Source organism: Prionailurus viverrinus, chromosome C1 (genome assembly GCF_022837055.1).
Source record: "Prionailurus viverrinus isolate Anna chromosome C1, UM_Priviv_1.0, whole genome shotgun sequence".
NCBI classification, from domain to species: Eukaryota; Metazoa; Chordata; class Mammalia; order Carnivora; family Felidae; genus Prionailurus; species Prionailurus viverrinus.
The window spans coordinates 181594619-181614953 of record NC_062568.1 but is presented as its reverse complement, the minus strand read 5'-3'; the positions used below and the strand labels follow the sequence as shown (position 1 = coordinate 181614953).

Genomic DNA, 20335 nt, shown 5'->3' with positions numbered 1-20335 from the left:
ACGCAGAGCCTGGAGCCTGCTTCAGATTCTGTGTCTCCCTCTCTCTCTCTGACCCTCTCCCGTTCATGCTGTGTCTCTCTCTGTCTCAAAAATAAACGTTAAAAAAAAAAATTAAAAAAAAAAAAAAGAAGACATCTATTTCTACCACAACGAAACTTGTATCTATGAGAGAAAACAGGATCATGTGTATTTGGTTATATGTCAAAAAGACCCAATACTCACCTTGGAACTGTGAAAGGTCTACATCTGACCAATTAACACTGCTGGCAATTCGACAACTTTCTTTTAGCATATCAAGTGTTGCATACCAATCATTCGAAACACCTATAAAAATAATATTGACAACACTATAAGTCTTGAATAGTGAGTGTGAAGTACAGGGTAGGGGAAGATAATGAGCTGGGCTTATTCCTGACACGGGCAGATTCCTATCCAGTTTTACAAATGGATTTGTACACATTAATATCATGTATTTATTGCTGGGGGCAGTCATCTCTGTGAAACAGGAAGAGGGGTCTTATTCCTCTTCGTTCCATAAATAAAAAGAAAATGAACCCAGAGAGATGGCATAACTTAGCAAGGTCACCACGATGAATCCAAAACTTGAACCTGGTGCTTCTAAGCTCTAGTCTGACAGCTCACAAATAGCCCTATCACCTTAAAATGTCAAACTTGATTAGTGCTCTTTACATTTGTACAGTACAAATGAATGGCCAGGCACTACAAGTCATATAAATCAATAAAACATCTGCCCTCACCACTATATGAAGTTCATTTTCCTGTCTTGTTATGACATTAAGAGATATGTTCTTTGTAACTCAGAGGTAGGTTCCCATTTAGAAGCAACACAGTATAACTTAAAGCACTGACTTAAGTGACTTAAGGGAGGTAAATGAGATTGTATAGCAAGTAGACAAATTTCTTACAAGGCAACCTTAGGAGAGAGAAATGTCTTAATACAGTCCTCCTGGCAAAGTAGAAAAAGAAAGGGTTGAGACCTCTCTAAGAAATGCTGATGAATCCAAACCAGGGCATTTCTAGTCAGGAACAGTGCGCTCTGATGTGACATCATCAGGAGGGTTAAGACTCCACAGTCTGTATGTCAGCAAAGTGATCACTACTCAGGGGCATGGGGCAAGAACTACCCTCAATGAGACAGTACTGAGTAGAGGAAGAAAATCCTCCCTTCAGTGACTGCTGCACAAATTATTCTGTTATCAGAATCATCCCTGGATGGATAAAGGTAAGAACTAGTAAAAAGGATTTTTTTGCCGTAACACAGATAACTCTCTATCAACTACTGGTTACTTGGTTTACAAAAATCTGCCAATTATGGACTTTTGTTTCAAATAAACAATGAACCAGAGACAACGTGACTCTGCCCTTAGGCAACTCTTAATTTAGCGAGAAATTTGTTGGAGAAAAATAATGCCCTAACTAAGGCACAAACATTCAAGTCCATCAGACTTTCAAGTCCATAACCTATAATAAATGCTGACTTGGCAACACAAAGCAATCTCTGCAAGAGAGTGGCTAGGCAAACAAACTCTACAAATCAGTAAATGGTTACTGATTTTAGTCCTTTTGGAATTACTGGTGTTACAATCTTTGAAGTCCTGACAAGCCACAATATAAATTCCAATTCTACCACTTATTAGCTCTGATCTCAAGCAAACTACTTAATTTTTTTGAGTTACACTTTCCTATCTACTAAATGTGGTAATTCATACTTGAATTGGGAAGATAATATGAGATGATGTATCTAAATTGCCTACCACATAGTGGGAACTCAAACAACTATTAGTTTCTTCCATTCCTTCCCTATTTAAGACAACCTGCTTAGTCTCATCTTATAAATGACAAATTTTTAATTCAGAGATTATTATCACAGCCAAAATGATTATTCCTAACAGCTCCAGGTGAACAGCTACTTTCCTTCTCCTGCAAGCAACTGCTGATATAATAACAGGCGACTAAGACCACATGATGGAGTGTTTTCAGCTGTAATAGTACTTTTTTCTGCCCTAGCAATCATTAGATTTAATAGAAAGAAAGACCAGAGCATCAGACTTCTACTGATATCAAATCTCTACAATCATTAGTCAATCCTTAAAATCATATTAAAAACGAGGTGCCTGGGTGGCTCAGTTGAACATCTGACTCTTGATTTCACCTCAGGGTATGATCCCAGGATCAAGCCTCCCATCAGGCTCCATGCTGGGTGTAGAGGCTGGTTAAGATTTTCATTCTCTCCCCATCCCTCACTCTCTGCCCTTTTCCCCCACTAGCACTCTCTAAAATAAAATACAATAATTTTTTTAAAGTGTCTTTAAAAAATCATACTAAGAACAAGCTTAACTTTCTGAAGAGTGCACTGACATTAAAAGGTAGGCAAGTGTAAGTGAAGAAAGTCAGAGGAAGTCAAATATCATTAAGATCTCACTTATATGTGGAATCTGAAAACACAGAACAAACAGGTTGGGGTGCCAAATGGGTGAAGAGGAGTGGGAGGTACAGGCTTCTAATTATGACACAAGTCACAGGTATGAAAGGTACAGCATAAGAAATACAGTCAGTGGTAGGTATTTTAACAGCATTGTATAGTGACAGATGGTAGCTATACTTGTGGACAGAGCATAACATGTAGAGTTGTTGAATCACTGTGTTGTACATCTAAAACTAATGTAACATGGCGCATGAATTACAAGTTCAATAAAAAAAAAAATTTTTTAAAGGTGGGCAATAGTGACTAACACTAACAGTTACAAAAGAGGCCTATATTTATACTTTTTTTTCTAGGCGTAAACTTAAAAATAATTTTAAGGTGTTTTAGGAGATCTTCCATCAAGGAAAGAACTATACCCAATTTTCAACTTTATTCTAGAACCTACTTAGTTATTAACTGGGAAAACAAAATAAATTATGAAAAGAAACTAAGTTTCAAGTACTCTGATCTGCATTTCTGTACCTTAATTCTCCCCCCCCCCCAAAATTATATTTTTTCTACTTTGTAAAAAAGGAAACCATTTCAGAAAAACTTAAGCTTTATAGCAAAGTCAGAATATAAGAGACAGTATACACTATCTAAAGGTTACTTCCCCCTCAACAGATTTTTAATTGCCTGAAATAATGATCAATTTCTAATTGGTAAGAACTAGCACTGGCCAGCACTTAGAAATTGTCGCTCCAGGATAAAAATCTCATCAGTGATTTAGATGGTAAGTGGGCAGCCAGGCAAGCTGAGGGAAGGATCTGTACTCTGGCACAGCTCCAAAGGGCCCCAATCACCTTGTAGTCTATGTCTGTGGCACCCCTTGGGAGTGCTGCAGTACAGAGAGATGCCTGGTCTATAAGCAATGTCAATTAAGCATGTCACCAGAAACTATCAAGACCTATCTTAAGAGCAATAGATTTTTTAAAAATGAGAATGTGAAGAATGTCTTCTTCCTTTGCAATCTATCTTTCTAAAATGAGATACTTGGCAGGAATAAGCGAAGAAAGGAAGAGTGGGAACATTCTCTGAATACTTAAAGGCTAGGTACCTGACGAGGCATTTCCTATTTGTATTCTCAATGCAATCCTCATAACAACACTGTATATCAGGGTACTTTAGTTCCATATGTATAGATGAGAAAATAATAAGACTAAGAGAAATACACGAAAGATCACAAGAGCCATAATGAGGACTCAAATACACGTTTTTCTGACACAAATCTATACTCTTTCTTCTATACCACACTGAATCACAATAGATTGTAGACAGACTGTGCATCCCATTCTTCTTTCAAATGATCACAAAAACACTTATTTTCCAGAAGAACAAACAAGAGTTAAAACCAAAACCTACAAGGTTACTGAGTCTGCCTATGATGTCATGATAAATTTTAACCACAAAAATCTGATACACTGTATGGATTCAGTGACTTACAACTACAGGATTACAGCAAGGAAACACAAAAGGAGAAGAGAGAAGAGTTTTGGTAGTAAATATATATAAGCCCCAGATAACAAAGAACATATCCTAATTCACAGTTAGCCAAACACAAGTCAGGAGACACCAACTTACCAGAATTACAGGATACCTGTTGTGGGGGTGGCGGCGCCTGATGTGTTAACGGCTGATGTTGATGGTTCGGATGGTGCTGTACGTGTTGATGTGGAGAGGGGTGCTGGGGGTGAGGGGGCTGGAGCTGGCTGTGTTGCTGCGGGTGCGATGCCGGGTGCTGGGGACGCTGTGGATGCTGTGGTAAACCATGTGGTCGATGGGATGGGTGTGGAGACGGCTGTGTATGCATCTGGGAGTGAGGCAGTGAGACCTGTGCGACTGAATTACTGCCCGTGGTGCTGAGGCCACTGCCATGATTGTTGGACAGGTTGCTCTGGTTGTTGTGTGGATGAGAGCTCACTGTGTTGCTAGGAGAGTGCTGATATGGACACGAGGTGTGGGACTGCTGGGAAGATTCGGAAGGGATGGTCATCAAACCTAGACATAGTCAGAGAAGCAAGAGCATTCAGGGTCAGGTTTCAGTTGTTATTTTGTGGCAGACGTTTACAAAATAAACAGACGTTTACAGAGCAGAGGTACACATCCTCAGGAAACAATGCCAGTTCGGTTTAAAAAGTGTTGATGGAACATCCACTGAACACCAGACTCTGGAATCACTGAGAAGAGTTAAGAAACACCAGGCTCTGCCCTCAAGTAGCCCATGGCCTAGAAGAAGGACAGACACTCAAGGAGGTTATGTCCAATAATGTAAGTACTAAGGCAGAAGTATACGGAAGGCACACAGGAATTCTGCCTCTTGCCTATTCAGTTAGGAAAGGGCTGGGATATGGAAAAGCTGTCCTTAAAAAGGCAGTATCTGAGGGGCGCCTGGGTGGCTCCATTGGTTAAGCATCCGACTTCAGCTCAGGTCATGATCCCACGGTTCATGGGTTCAAGCCCCGCATCGGGCTCTGTGCTGACAGGTCAGAGCCTGGAGCCTGCTTTGGATTCTGTGTCTCCTTCTCTCTCTGCCCCTCCCCCATGTGTGCTCTGTCTCTGTCTCTCAAAACTAAATAAATGCAAAAAAAAATTTTTTTCCCTTAAAAAGGCAGTATCTGAGACAAAGTCTTGAAAGCCTTGAAAGGCCTGAAGACCAAAGGCTTTGACAGAGGTGGAGAGGAAAATAAGGCCCTGTTATTTCTGAACTCTTTGACTACTCCAAAAACTCTTAAGTCAAAGGCAGCCAGAATTCTTAAAACTAAGAGAAACAAAACAGCCACCTCCACTGCTTATTCATTTGGCTTATGGAGTATTCTTGAGACATGTACACTTTAGGGACTAAGACTGCATAATTTACAGCACCGGAAAGTAAGGATTCAAGTCTCTGTACTGCCATCTGCACGCTTGGTAACTTTGAAAAGTTATTAACTTCTACAAGCCACCATTACCTCACTTATAGATGGGTATGATATATCTATTTCACAGAATCGTGAGGATTAAAAGCCATGGTGCAAGTGCAGGGTGCAGATGAGCTCAGTAAATGTTAGCTGCTATGATGATAATGATGATTAGACCAGAAGCACCTAATGTTAAAAATAATGTACTTTTGGTTTGCAGGTAGACATTCATTTTAAGAAATCTTACTCCAATATTTTGTTCTACATGACTACGCTACTTTCAGATCCCAAAGGATGGCACATAACACATTTTACTGAACCAAACACAAGAAAAATTTTATTAAGTGAAAAATAAAATCTTGAAGCATAGTGCCAGTCAGTAAAAGAATCAAACCTTTTAAATAAAAGTGGTATTATTCTCATACTCCCCATTAATAGTAAAATTACATTAGAGGCACCTGGGTGGCTCAGTCGGTTAAGCATCCGACTCTCAATTCAGCTCAGGTCATGACCTCACGGTTCATGGGTTCGAGCCCTGCACTGTGTTCTGTGCTGACAGTGGGGAGCCTGCTTGGGATTCTCTCTCTCTCCTTCTCTCTCTGCCCCTCCCCTGCTCTTTCTCTCTCTCAAAAAATAAACTAAATTTTTTTTTAATAGCAAAATTGCATTAGAGTACATTGTAAGATAACCTCAAAACCTAATAAATTAAGATTTTATACACGGAAGAGTTAAGTTCTTGCCTTGGCCCTGGAAAGAACTGTTATTTACAGGGAATCTACAAGGTTATTACAGTCACATAAAAGAAAGCAGTTACTTCATTATCTATTTCCAATAACATCTTACCATTTTAAAAGGGAACCCAGATATGATCTATTCCATTTTCAATCCCAAATTGTTTTAAAAAAAAAAATTTAGTGTGATGAAATATCATTAGGGGTTTCAGAAATTCTTGCCATTGCTATTTCAAAGCCAGTATTTCTCTCTCTTTTTTTAATATTTATTTATTTTTGAGAGAGATAGATAGAGTGTGAGCGGGGGAGGAACAGAGAGAGAGAGAGACACATCATCTGAAGCAGGCTCCAGGCTCCGAGCTGTCAGCACAGAGCCCGACGCAGGGCAAAGCCAGTATTTTTCTAATATGATCACCACAGCTGGATCTGCTAGCAAAATCTTGTATTAGTCCCTTTTGCACTTTTCTGGAAAGAAAATTTAAAAGAAAACTTGAGAAAAATACATGAATCTTACCTTAACCAGAAAAACCAACTTCCTGTACAAGTTACTGATATTCACTGATGCATATAACTAACTTTCATAGTATCTGACAATGATAATCATTAAAATGTAAACTATAAACACAGGGATTTTTGTCTATTGTATTCACTGCTGTGAACAGGTACGCTCTCTGAGTTGGGGCAGAAATAATTTGTCAAACGAAGCAATTAGGAAGTACTTTAATAGTAGAGTTCCTAACAATTTCTAGTATTTTATGGAGGAAGGACAATGCAACATCTTGATCCTATCACATGACTCTGACCAAAATTAAACCAGCAGCTAAAGGACAGTAACACATAACAGAACAATCTAGCATTTGACTGAGATGCCAACAGAGCATCTCAACCAAAATCACTTTTATTGCTAAAATATGATTTAAGTGTGTTGTATGAAATGGTGATCCTATAGTGTTCACTTATAAGTGCCACACATTAAATTACAGACTTGGTGCTACCATATTCCAACAGCTATCTCTTTGCTAATAACGGTACAGAAAGGCAAGGCACATCTATTCCTGTAGTGCAACATTTACCACTCAAACACTTCACATGCCAGACGCTAATTAACCATGGCAGCCTCCCCCACAGGGCACAGATGCAGTGTCAGAACTCTTCACACAGCACTCCTCCAGGACACCACTAGGAAGTGAAGTAAGTATGCAAGATGAAATTGATCTGCATTCTTGTGCTATTATATAAATATACACAGGGCACAGTAAAGGCACAAAGAATATTCAGTTTGATCATGATGATACTGTTCAACCATTAAAGAAACTTAACAGCTGCTATGTGAAAATAAGCCTTAAAAAGATTTTTCAATAAAAATTTCCTTTACAACAATATCATATGACTTCACTCATATGAGGACTTTAAGATACAGAACAGATGAACAGGGGTGCCTGGGTGGCTCAGTCGGTTAAGCGGCCGACTTCGGCTCAGGTCATGATCTCGCAGTCCGTGAGTTTGAGCCCCGTGTCGGGCTCTGTGCTGACAGCTCAGAGCCTGGAGCCTGTTTCAGATTCTGTGTCTCCCTCTCTCTGACCCTCCCCCGTTCATGCTCTGTCTCTCCCCATCTCAAAAATAAATAAACGTTAAAAAAAAAAATTTTTTTTTTCAAAACAGATGAACATAAAGGAAGGGAAGCAAAAATAATTAAAAAACAGGGAGGGGGACAAAACATAAGAGACTCTTAAATATGGAGAACAAACAGAGGGGTTGTGTGGGGGGGATGGACTAAATGGGTAGGGGCATTAAGGAATCTACTCCTGGGGGCGCCTGCGTGGCTCAGTCGGTTAATCGTCCGACTTCAGCTCAGGTCATGATCTCACGGTTTGTGAGTTTGAGCCCCACACTGAGCTCTGTGCTGACAGCTCGGAGCCTGGAGCCTGCTTCGGATTCTGTGTCTCCCTCTCTCTCTGCCCCTCCCCCACTCATGCTCTGTCTCTCTCTCAAAAATAAATAAACAGGGGCGCCTGGGTGGTGCAGTCGGTTAAGCCTCCGACTTCAGCCAGGTCACGATCTCGCGGTCCGTGAGTTCAAGCCCCGCGTCAGGCTCTGGGCTGATGGCTCGGAGCCTGGAGCCTGTTTCTGATTCTGTGTCTCCCTCTCTCTCTGCCCCTCCCCCATTCATGCTCTGTCTCTCTCTGTCCCAAAAATAAATAAAAATGTTGAAAAAAAAAATTTTTAAAAAATAAAAAAAAAAAAAAATAAATAAACATTAAAAAAAAAAAAAAAGGAATCTACTCCTGAAATCACCGTTGCACTATATGCTAACTTGGATGTAAATTTAAAAAATAAATTAAATTTTTAAAAAACTTTACTTTACAAAAAAGGTATTTAAAAAAGTCCACCTGAAACTAATAGGATATGTATGTCAATTACACTTCAATAAAACAACCCTCACCCCAAGAAAACAAACTCACCTTGTTGACTAAGTGACTGCTCAAAAACTGACTTATAAAGGCTCCGAAATGAGGCACTGAGATCTTCAAAATTATACTCTGAGAAAAGTAGTTGTTTGTCTCGTTCGGGAAGGTTGTACTGTGGCTGCTGTTGAGGAGTTAATGACTGAGAGACCGGTTCTGGATGGTTTGTCACCTAACGTTAAAAGAAAATACCACTAATTTAGTAGCTCTATACATCAGAATTGGTTTGTTACATACAATACAGGAATTAAACTATTTGAATATTGTCCCTGTCTTTGGCTTTCCCATTCTCTGTTAAGTTGGGTACACATAAAGGACAAGACCACAAAATTGTTAACTTGGATTTTAAAGAACCACAGAAATCTAACCCAACCACCACATCTCATAAAAGAGGGGATAGAGTTCAAAGAAGTTCAATGACCTTCCCAAGATCACACTAATAAATGATGAGCCAGGCCTGGGACCCTTCCAGTTTCTGTAAAATCTTCATCTTGATTCTTCTGAAGCAATTTCGTCTCCAACTCCACTCTATTGGGGTATTACTAACATTTCTCATTTATTCAATTAATCTTTAAGTATTTAAACTCAAATACTGTGAGTCAGGTTGTATGGCACTGCCCAAAGCAGCAAGGAGCTTCAATACACCTAACTCTCCATTTCTAGAGAAAATTGTTTCAAATGAAACCAAGGGGAAATAAGAAACGAAAGGTAACAGGTAAAGAAGATTCTGAGAAAAACAAATACAGCCTGGCTTTGAGCTATGCAAAGAAAAAAAAAAACAGCATAACTACCTAAAAAATAAGAGTTATCGTTGAAGGCAGCACAACTAGAAATAAAATAAAAAATGATCATCTGTATCTCTTAAAGATTTTATCAAGGGGCGGTACTGGCACTGACACATTGGCAACATTACACATCTCTACACAGGCCATGGAAGCAAGGCTCAATGGCAGGATGACCTAAGCTGTGGCGATGTGAGTGGTCTTATGAGGAGCAAGTTCTCATCCATTTCTCATCTGCCTTCCTGTTTTGTGGGAGGCAGCCATGGGGCAGTTTCTCATCTCCCTCTCTACCTTGCAGGAAGCTGCCACGAGACAGTTTCTCATCTGCCTCCCTATTTCCAGCAAGGCAGGGGACTTTCTACTTTACCCTCTTAGGGTACAGCTGCAAGTTATACAACTGCTTAGTTGCAGTATGGAATGTGTTCCTGCACTACAGTGACCCACCACTTGTGAAGTCTGTCACCTGGCCCCCCTAGTTTGGAATCATCCTGTGAGATGTGGAGAGCTGACACCATACTGATCTGGCTTATACATAAGTAGTAACACTGTCCCAGTGCATCTGGGCTCACTGTGTCATTACAGACTGATTCTATACACCTATGACAAGCCCAACCAGCAGCTGGTGCTATACTATTGCTTAAGAAGTGTTTGATGACCACTTGGTGTCTTGTTAAGTGAAAAAGAGCAGTCTGGGGGCACCCAGGTGGCCCAGTGAGTTAAGCATCCGACTCCTAATTTCACCTTAGGTCATGATCTCATGGGTCGTGAGTTGGAGCTCTGCGTACGGCTCTGCAAGGGCACTACGGAGCCTGCTTAGGTTTCTCTGTCTCCCTCCCTCTCTGTCCCTCCCCTGATTGCTATTTCTCTCTTGCAAAATAAATAAACATTAAAAAAATAAATAAATAAGAGTGGTCTACAATGTCTGGCTTTTCACAGCGAAGTTTAACCCTCCTACGTGTACACAGATAGGTTTGTTCTTTCTTCTGTCACCTAGTTCTACAAATTTAATTTTTTCCTTTCCTTTTATTTTCTGATACCATACTCTGTGTTCTTTGATTCTGTTTGCTGTCAAGATTTCCTACATTCACATTATTTTAAAAGCAACTTAAAATCATTAAATCTTTGCTTAGTTTGCTTCAATGCGCCAACCAATCCTCTTATATCGTGATTTCATCATTACTGAATGCTTTAATTTAGTTCATCTCTTGATCAGCAAAGTAATGTTTTTTAGGAAGGGTACATGAAAACAAAGGTAGGATGCTTTTTAAGCTCCATGTATCAAAGAAGGTCTCTCTCTTGAGTTCACACATGAATGCAAATTTAGCTGGACATAATCCAAACCTATTCCCTCAAAACTCTACATGAAGTATTCCATTATCCTCTGATACTTAGCATTCCAGAAGTATGATTTGTGTTTCTTTGAATATATCTTATTTCTTCTACCAGAGTATTTATATGGATGATTACTTTTGAAATTTTAAAATGTGTCATGATGTGTCTAGGTATAGGTTTTTCCCCATTAACTTTTCCTACAGCTCAGTAACCCTTTTATAATCTCCATTTCTTCTGAAAACTGCTTCTATACTAACTATTCTAGCTGCTTCTTCGGGGACACCTATAATTCTCAATTCTCCAGATCTAGTACCTTCTTTTACATAACTTTTATTCCATTATGTTACTTCTGCATTCTGAAAGAATATTTTTTTCCCCAGAGCACTGAAAACAGTTTTGCAGAGCCACCTTTTGTTTTTTTACATTCAATGTGAATTTTAATTCTGCTCTTTCAGTTTGGTTTCCCTGGAGTTATTTTCTTATTTAAGGTTCCTCCCACCCCTGTGTATCTTTATCCTGTATAAGGTTTTGCCTATTTACTCAATCTGGGATAGGGACTGAACTAGTGAGACCAAATTTAAACCAAAGAACAGCATAGTATATGGCTCTTGGGCTCTGTTCTATCTTCTAGGGAGGACAGTTGCCAGACGATTTGAAAAGAGGTATCAAATAACACAAGGGTCATGTTCTTATTATAGGTAACAAAATCAGCACACACAGGTCCCTTAATAGCATAGCTTTGTTTTCCAGACTAAAATTAAAAATATAAGGCTGCTTAACAACTGGGTACCAAGCCATCCTAACCTTTGTGGTTTGTAGAACCCCCCTCTCAGACCTACAGCTGGAAAACGAGGTGATATGTACATCTTCTAAACTCTTTTACCAAGGACTGTAAAGTATCATCAAGTATAGCTTTGCTAGACTGAAGTACAATTTTTTTTTCCTATTCCAATTACTTTTCATTTGGACACAGAACAGATAAAGTAGACCAAAATAATAAAACATCGTACAACCATATATTTGTATCTAACCTGGTAAAATATAAGTACCAATTAATACACTGTCAAGGTACGAATCTGCTCTACTTATCTAAGCTAATGAATTGATTGTGAAAAATACACATTTTCACTTTTTATTTGCACTTCCATGATATCTGGTTTAGTTTTAAGCACTAAAGGAGTACTTAACAAAGATGTTAACTTCATCAAGACTTACCGGTGTATAATTATGCACACTTCCAACACTGTTCAAATTAACAGATGCCAAACTCTGATCTGAGAGACTGTTGTTAAGGCTACTGCGTGGGCTATCACTACCATCCTGATCAGTGTTGTACAATGTTACCTAGAAAAGAAAAAAACATTTGCATAAGTAGTTCCCACTGAAAAGAGTACTTTTTAAGCAACTCTACAAAAATACAATTAGGCTGGTATATGGCAGGAGGATAAAATGTTAGCAGTCTTTCCTTTGCTGCTTACCTACCCCAACTCCATGCCCTTCATTGCTAACTCCATGTTCACCATTAAATATAAATAATTTACTCTCAAACTGAAAAGCATATCCTATCTAGAAGTACATAAATTTGATATATTTTCAGGTATAATTAGTTCATCAACATTCAATAAGGGGATTGTAGATTTTTACTGTTAAATATTTCTACAATGCATACATTTATTTTTACTCAAGCCTTAAACAAAACTGTTATTCTCTTCTGTCAAAATCTTAGGCATCAGGGTGCCTGGGTGGCTCAGTCATTTAAGCGTCCGACTCCTGATCTCAGCTCAGGTCATGATGCCACATTTTGTGTGACTGAGCTCCTTGTTGCGGCTGTTAGCACAGAGCCTGCTTGGAATTCTCTCTCTTCCCCTCTCTCTGACCCTTTTCCACTCATGCGCATGCATGGGCACATGCTCTCTAAAAAAAAAAAAAAAAAATCTTAAAATTAAATCTTTAAATCTTTAAAAAAACACAAAAGGAATTTTTAAAAATCACAGGCATCATAGTGGTTGTATTATTGAAAAGTGGAAACTCAACAGTCTAACACATTTGCAAACTCATAGGTATGTGATCTAATTTTAAAAATAACAAGATGAAGGGGTGCCTGGGTGGCTCAGTCGGTTAAGCTTCCAACTTTGGCTCAGGTCATGATCTCACGGTACGGGAGTTCAAGCCCCATGTCAGGCTCTGTGCTGACAGCTCAGAGCCCAGGGCCTGCTTCAGATTCTGTGTCTCCCTCTCTCTCTGCCCCTCCGCCACTCATGCTCTGTCTCTCTCTGTCTCAAAAATAAACACTAAAACAAACAAACAAAAAAAACCCCTAATTAAAAATAACAAGATGCTAATATAAACATTAGATGTTAAGGTCTATAAATCAAGCTGTTAACAATGGTTAATTGGCAGGTGGCTGGGTATTCCTGAAGACTTATCACTGATATTTTTACAATGCTCAAGTTTGTTTAAAATAAGTAATATAATTTTTAATTAGAAACCAATAAAAATGAGATTTTTTAAAACAGTTAACTAGCCTAGGTATAATCCAAGGTTCTCTTCAGATGCTACTACCAACTTTCCTTTCTATGCTATTTCCATGGGCACAATACATTTAGCTGTATGGTATAACTAATTTTTATCAAATTTTTATCCACTATTAGACTGTTAGCTCCTTAAGTCCCCAATAAGTAATCATAACCAACATAGTGCTTTCTACCAGTATACAGTTAATAAATATCTGCTAACTTAATAACCAATTGACCTATCACCATCCTTCTGTTTGTGCTAAAAATGGAGTCATGCTAAATGCTACAAATATTTGCCAAGAGGCCAAATATGTAAAAAACTAGGCATGTATGCCTCTATACTTAAGGCAAAACCAAACTGTTCCTCATTCAACATCAACTAGGAACAATACATGCCTAGGAACTAAATAGGGAAAAGAATATAAGAAAAACTAAGAGGGAATAAAGGAAACTCTGGCAAAGATTTTTCTGGTAAATACTTCCAATATAAATTTCATTAAAAAAAAAATGAACCTTATAGGCTCCTAGCCCAACAAATTACAAGCATCCTATGGTAATTTTCTTAGCCGATCACTCTGTCCTGTCCATGCTCAGTTACCTATCACTCAAGTCAGAAATCTTGGACAAAATCTTATCTGGAAGAAGGATAAACATTTTTTATTAAAATGTAACACATACACAGAGTAAAGTGCACAAATTACTAATTTATTACAAAGTGGGCTACTTATGTAATCACCAGCCAGAACAAAGTATAGAACAGTTCTCAAACTGATCTTAGAACACTTTTGCAGTCTTAAAAATTGGAGAGTCAAGGAACTTTCTGTTTGTGCTGATGTATCTACTAATAATTAGCATGTTGTATATTAAAACACATTTTTCATGGGGCGCCTGGGTGGCTCAGTCGGTTGGGCGTCCGACTTCGGCTCAGGTCACGATCTCGCGGTATGAGTTCGAGCCCCGCGTCAGGCTCTGTGCTGACAGCTTGGAGCCTGGAGCCTGTTTCAGATTCTGTCTCCCTCTCTCTCTGACCCTCCCCTGTTCATGCTCTGTCTTTCTCTGTCTCAAAATAAATAAATGTTAAAAAAAAAAATTAATAAAAAAACACATTTTTCACTAACTTAAACAATTATAAACCCAACTAAATGTTAACATAAGAAATATTTTCTCCCAATAAACAAATAAAATTAGATGAGTTCCTTTAGTTTTACATTATTGTAAATCTCGATGCTGGCTTAACAGAAAACCACTAGATTCTCTTTCCTGCTGCAGTAAGTTGTTTAGGTGCAACTATAGAAAGCAAACCCAGTCTCTCTCTCTCTCTCTCTCTCTCTCTCTCTCTCTCTCTCTCACACACACACACACACACACACACACACATATTTGGAAAAGGGAAGAATATTTTAACAGACTTTCAGATCATTGTGGATGGACTTTTGATACCATACCAAAACAGGACAAATGACAATTTTTTAAAGATTAGTTGCAATGTGGACCTGAAAACATACCACTAGATTTTTCATACTCTGATACATTAAAGTCCACTGTTCGACCCTGTATTGTGAATGGATCGTTCATCTATGCATGGTTTTGTAACATTATTCACTGCCATATGGAAAATACTCGTTCATTGTTACACAGATCTTCTAAATACGGACACATTTCATTACACAACATCAAAACATCATACTTGCTAACATCACCGATGATCTCATTAGAAGTCTTTTGTGGTGGATACAAGTGTTCCAAACTTCTACTTTTTGCTTCAAAGCTCAAATTTTACCATTGGCAAAGTATACTGCCAACAGTTTTCCTGGAGGTGACAGATTCACTACCAAGAAAACACCTGCCAAATACCCAAATCTGAATAATCAGTGTCAACTGTTCTTTCAAGTAAAAACAATGATCCTGGGGTGCAGGGGTAGCTCCGTCCAACTCTTGATTTCGGCTCGGGTCATGATTCCAGGGTCATGGAATTGAGCCCAGTGTGTGGCTCTGCACTGAGTGTGGAGCCTGTTCAGGATTTTCTCCCTCTCTCTCTCCTTCTGCCCCTCTCCCTCAATCCTAAGGAACCCTATGATCCATGAACAAAGCAGTTGGCTTCACATCCACCTCAAACAACCACACAAAACAACCACAGGCAGGTACTTCAGCATGTAGTCTAAGTGTTTTATGCATACTTTCCATTTTCATTACAAAGAATGTTAAAAAGACATGTACTCAAAGGTCACAACTTAATAAAACTATTTTTCCTGCTTCACCAAAGAAATCTTTAAGTAAAACTGCTATTCTTTATTTTAATCTGAAGGGTGTGGGCAGCGAAAATACAATGACTATTAATACTTAGGTGTCACTGCCTTGATCTGTGCTAACATTTACATACTACTGCTTTTGCTCCATCAATGAAAATACAAAAATAAAGGAAAAGACAAATAGTATTATAGTATTATTATAAAAATAGTTTTGACCTCATGGAATCCCTAAAAGGGTCTTAGTTACCTAGGTGTCCAAAGACCACAGAACCTGATATAGAACATTACCAGCATTCCAGAAGGCCCACTCAGGTGCTCTCCCATTCACCAGCTAGTCATTATCCATCCCTTTCTCTGTTACAGGCACCCACTATACCAACTTCTACCACTATTGGCTGGTTTTCCTGTTTTTGAACTAAGTATAAACGGAATCATACAATGTATGCTTTTCTGTCCTTTTATAGTAAAGTTAAAGGATTACACAAAGCTTTATTTTCTGTTACACTAATATCTACTCTTAAATCTTTATTACCTCATTACATTTCTTAAAATTCCTTTTCTTTTTCTTCCAACTGAGAGTTTTATGGTTTTATCATTTATATTTGTATCTCAGATCCATCTCGAACTGATTTTTGTGAATGGAAAATCTGATTTCCCTATTGATCCAGCACCGTTCGTTCAAAGACATCACTGAGTTCTGTTCCTTAAGTCTATTTGTGGACTCTTATGCCAATATCACTCTTTCAATTACTGTAGGCTTACTCTTGATATTTGGAAGTATAAATATAAATCCTCTACCATTTATCTTTTTCTTCAACATTTTCTTCAACTACCATTTGCCATTTGGATTCCCATTTACATTTTAAGATCAGTTAGTCATTTTCTATTCCCTTCCCTTCCCCCCCAAAAAAGCACAGGGGACTTTTGATTGAGATTTTAATCTACAGATCAATCTAGGAAAAACTGACTTTATAATAATCTTCTCAATGAAAATTATACATACGTTTATTTATACTTCCTTTGTTTTCTCTAGGTATTTTTTTTCTGATTTTTTATTTTTTTAATTATTTTGTTCTTTCTATAATTTATTTTCCTGAGTCTTTTTGTTATAGTTTTCTGTGTAGAGTTCATCTTCCATTTAATCCTAGGTATTTGGGGCGCCTGGGTGGCGCAGTCGGTTAAGCGTCCGACTTCAGCCAGGTCACGATCTCGCGGTCCGTGAGTTCGAGCCCCGCGTCAGGCTCTGGGCTGATGGCTCGGAGCCTGGAGCCTGTTTCCGATTCTGCGTCTCCCTCTCTCTCTGCCCCTCCCCCGTTCATCCTCTGTCTCTATCTGTCCCAAAAATAAATAAGAAAACGTTGGAAAAAAAATTAAAAAAAAAAAAATCCTAGGTATTTGATGTTTTTGAAAGCTAACTTAAGTGTCATCTTTTTATTTTGTCTGACTCATATAGAGAAATGTAATGGATTTCTAAAATCTAATACTGATATCAAGACCTTGTTAATTTATTAGTTCTGAGTTTATCTGTAGATTTTTCTGAATTTTCCATATAAACAATCATGTCACCTATAATAGCTTTGTTTCTGCTTACTCAAAGTTTATTTAATACTTCTTTCCTAACACTTCCATTTCTCCTCTACCTGCCTGAGTACTACTGTTGTCCTATATTTTATTTCTACATGTTATAAACCCACAACATACTTTTGTTATCTTTACTTTAAACAGTTTATTATCGGGGCGCCTGGGTGGCTCAGTCAGTTAAGCCTCTGACTTCAGCTCAGGTCACAGTCTCCCAGTTCCTGGGTTCAAGCCCCGTGTTGGTGTTGACAGCTCAGTGCCTGGAGCCTGCTTCGGATTCTGTGTCTCCCTCACTCTCTGCCCCTCCCCTGCTCACACTGTCTCTCTCTCAGAAATAAACATAAAACATTTTTTTTTAAATAATAAGAAAAAGTTTATTATTTTTTAAAGAGATTTAGATTAAAAAGAAAAAGCTTTATATTTACTCATGTCATTACCATTTCTAGTCCTAATTCCTTTCCGTAGATCCAGAGTTCCATTAGGAACTTCAATTACACATATATTAGGTTGCTTTAAGTTGTTACCAGTGCTAATACTCTATGTATGTACTTTTTTAAAGTCTTTTCACGTATTTCATTTTGTCTAACTTTTACTGCTATATTTTCAAGGTCAATCATCTTTGTGTCTTATCTGCTGTTAATTCCATCAAGTGTATTTTTCAAGTCAGACATAATTTTTATCTCTAAGAAGTTTGATTTGTATTTAAAAAAAATATCTTCCATGTGTCTATACAAATGTTCAACCTATCCTTTAGCTCCTCCATGAATACAATTATAATAACTGGGCTTTTTCCAGCTTTGAGATAGAACATAAAAGTTTAAGGTATACAAGGTGTTCATTTGATACACTTATGTACTCCAAAATAAATACCACTCTTGCATCAACTAACATAATTACCATTTCCATTTTATGATGAGTATATTTAAGATTTACTCACCTAGCCAGCTTTCATGTACACATGAATACAATACTGTTAACAATAATCACCACACTATACGATAGATCCTCCACACTCGATCATCTTATAACTGAAAGTTTGTACCTTTTGACCAACATTTTTCCATTTCTGCCACCTGATAGCCCCCTGGTAACCACCGTTTTACTTTGTTTCTAGGAGTTTGGCCTTTTAAGATTCCACATATAAATACAGTATGTATCTTTCACTTGGTATAATGCCCTAAGGTCTATCTATGTTGTCATAAATGGCAGAACTTGCGTTTCATGGCTAAATAATATTCTATTTTGTGTCTACACACACACACACACACACACACACACACACACACACACACACACACACAGCTTCATTACCCATTCATCCACTGATAGACACTTCGGTTATTTCTGTATCTTGGCTTATAGTAATTGTCTATGTCCTTTTAAACTAATTCTATCACCTGTGTTATTTCTGGGTCAGTTCTGATTAATTTTCACCTCATTATGGGTTGTTTTGTTTACTACTTCTTGCCAGCCTGGTAATTTTTTATTGGATGCCAGACCACTGTGAACTTTACACTGTTAAGTGCTAGACAGTTTTGTATTCTTGTAAATTTTTGAGCTTTATTCTGGAACACAGTTAAATTATTTGACAACAGGGACGAAGTCCTGATATATGCTGCAACATGGCTGAACCTTGAAAATGTGTTTAGTGAAAGAAATCAGACATAACAGGTCACATATTTATTATAGGATTCCATTTATACGAAATGTCCAGAATAGGCAAATTCATAGAGTTAGAAAGTAAATTAACAGTTACAGGAAATGGATGGAATAGGGAATGAATGCTAATAGGTACAGGGTTTTCTTTTTGGGTGATGAAAATGTTCTGGAATTAGATGGTGGTTAACAGGTGCACAACAACCTTGTGAATATACCAAGAACTCCTGAATTATAAACTTTAAAAGGGGAAATTTTATAATGGCCTCTGATACATATGAAAAAAATCAAAATCAAATTTAAAGAACTGATTTATCTGAAAATAGACCGATCTTCTTGGGTTTTGCTTTGAAGGTGTGTAGACAGGACCAGAGCAGCGTTTTAGTCTAGGGCTAATTTTATTCCACTATTAAAGCAAACTCCTGAGTACCTTACCTAATGACCTGTGAATTATGAAGCACTTCACTCTTGTGTGAAAGTTACTATGCCTGGCCCTATAGGAATATCAGTAATTATCCACACTAATCCTTTCAGGTGGTTCTTTCCCTTGTCTTCCTTACTCATGCACTGATAAGTACTCAGCTGAAGACTCAAGGAGACCTTTTGTATATCACTGGAATTCTCCCTTGGTGCAGCTTTCTCTTCTCTGATATGCTGCCCTGTGAACTCTAGCCACCCTGGAGATTCCATGATCTCCTAGATCCATATGCTCTACTCAGGGAGACCTCTGTACCTTGGAAACTTTCTCCAGACAGTAAGCTAGGACAATCATAGGGCTGACCTTATTTGTTCACAATTTCTCAGGGATCACTGTCCTATGGCCCAATCTCTTAAAAACCATTGTTGCACATATTTTGTCTATTTTTTCAATTGTTTCAGGTAGCAAAGTAAATTTAGACCTTGTTATCCCACCTTGGCTAGAAATTTTATTAATCCTTACAAAGAATCAACTTCTTGCTTCCTGACTTATTTATAACCTTCGTCTTCTTCAGATTTATTTTGATCTTTATCTAGATGCTTAAATCATTAATATTCAATCTTTCTTTTGTTCTAGTACATGCATTTAAGCTAATACTTCAACTGCATTCTACAGGCTTTCATATTTTATGTTTCTTTAAGTATTTTCTAATTTCTATTATGATTCTTTCTTGATCCTGGGTTATTTATAACTATACTGCTTAATCTGCAAACTTTAGGTAACTTTCTAAATACCTATTTGTTATTATTTCCACTTAAATTCCCCTGTGCTGGAAAAGACACACTGTACGATGGTCATCTGAAATTTGTTGAGACTTCTTTATGGTCTAGCATTCATCAGTATTACATGATCAATTTTGGTAAATATTCCATGTGCACTTAAAAATGTATATTCTGCAATTGTTAAATGAAATATTCTATATATATCAAATGGGTCAAATTCCTAATTTCATGATTCAAATCTTCTCTATCTTTAATGGGATTTGTTTGATTTGTTATGTTTTAATTTTGATCTGCTTCTTCCAGGAGTTATAGAGAGACATATGTTAAAATCTTCCTCTGATCAAGGACTTAATCTATTTCTCCTTTTAGTTTTGTTGGCTTTAAAAGGCTGACAAATTTAGTATTACTAAAATGATCCTTTTTCATAACAAAGTATCTTTATTT

At 37.8% G+C, this 20335-nt stretch overlaps 1 protein-coding gene across 7 annotated transcripts in view; it reads right to left on the bottom strand.

Annotated features, from left to right (window-relative positions):
- FOXJ3 (forkhead box J3) overlaps positions 1-20335 on the bottom strand; it is a 149476-nt gene that overhangs the window by 19240 nt on the left and 109901 nt on the right. For all 7 annotated transcript variants that reach the window (XM_047870540.1, XM_047870544.1, XM_047870541.1 and 4 more), the window contains 4 exons: positions 11908-12036; positions 8576-8750; positions 4067-4483; positions 223-324 (listed from right to left, as the gene is read on the bottom strand). In XM_047870540.1, coding sequence (XP_047726496.1) covers positions 223-324; positions 4067-4483; positions 8576-8750; positions 11908-12036 — 823 coding nt within the window. The remainder of the gene's footprint in view (positions 1-222; positions 325-4066; positions 4484-8575; positions 8751-11907; positions 12037-20335) is intronic.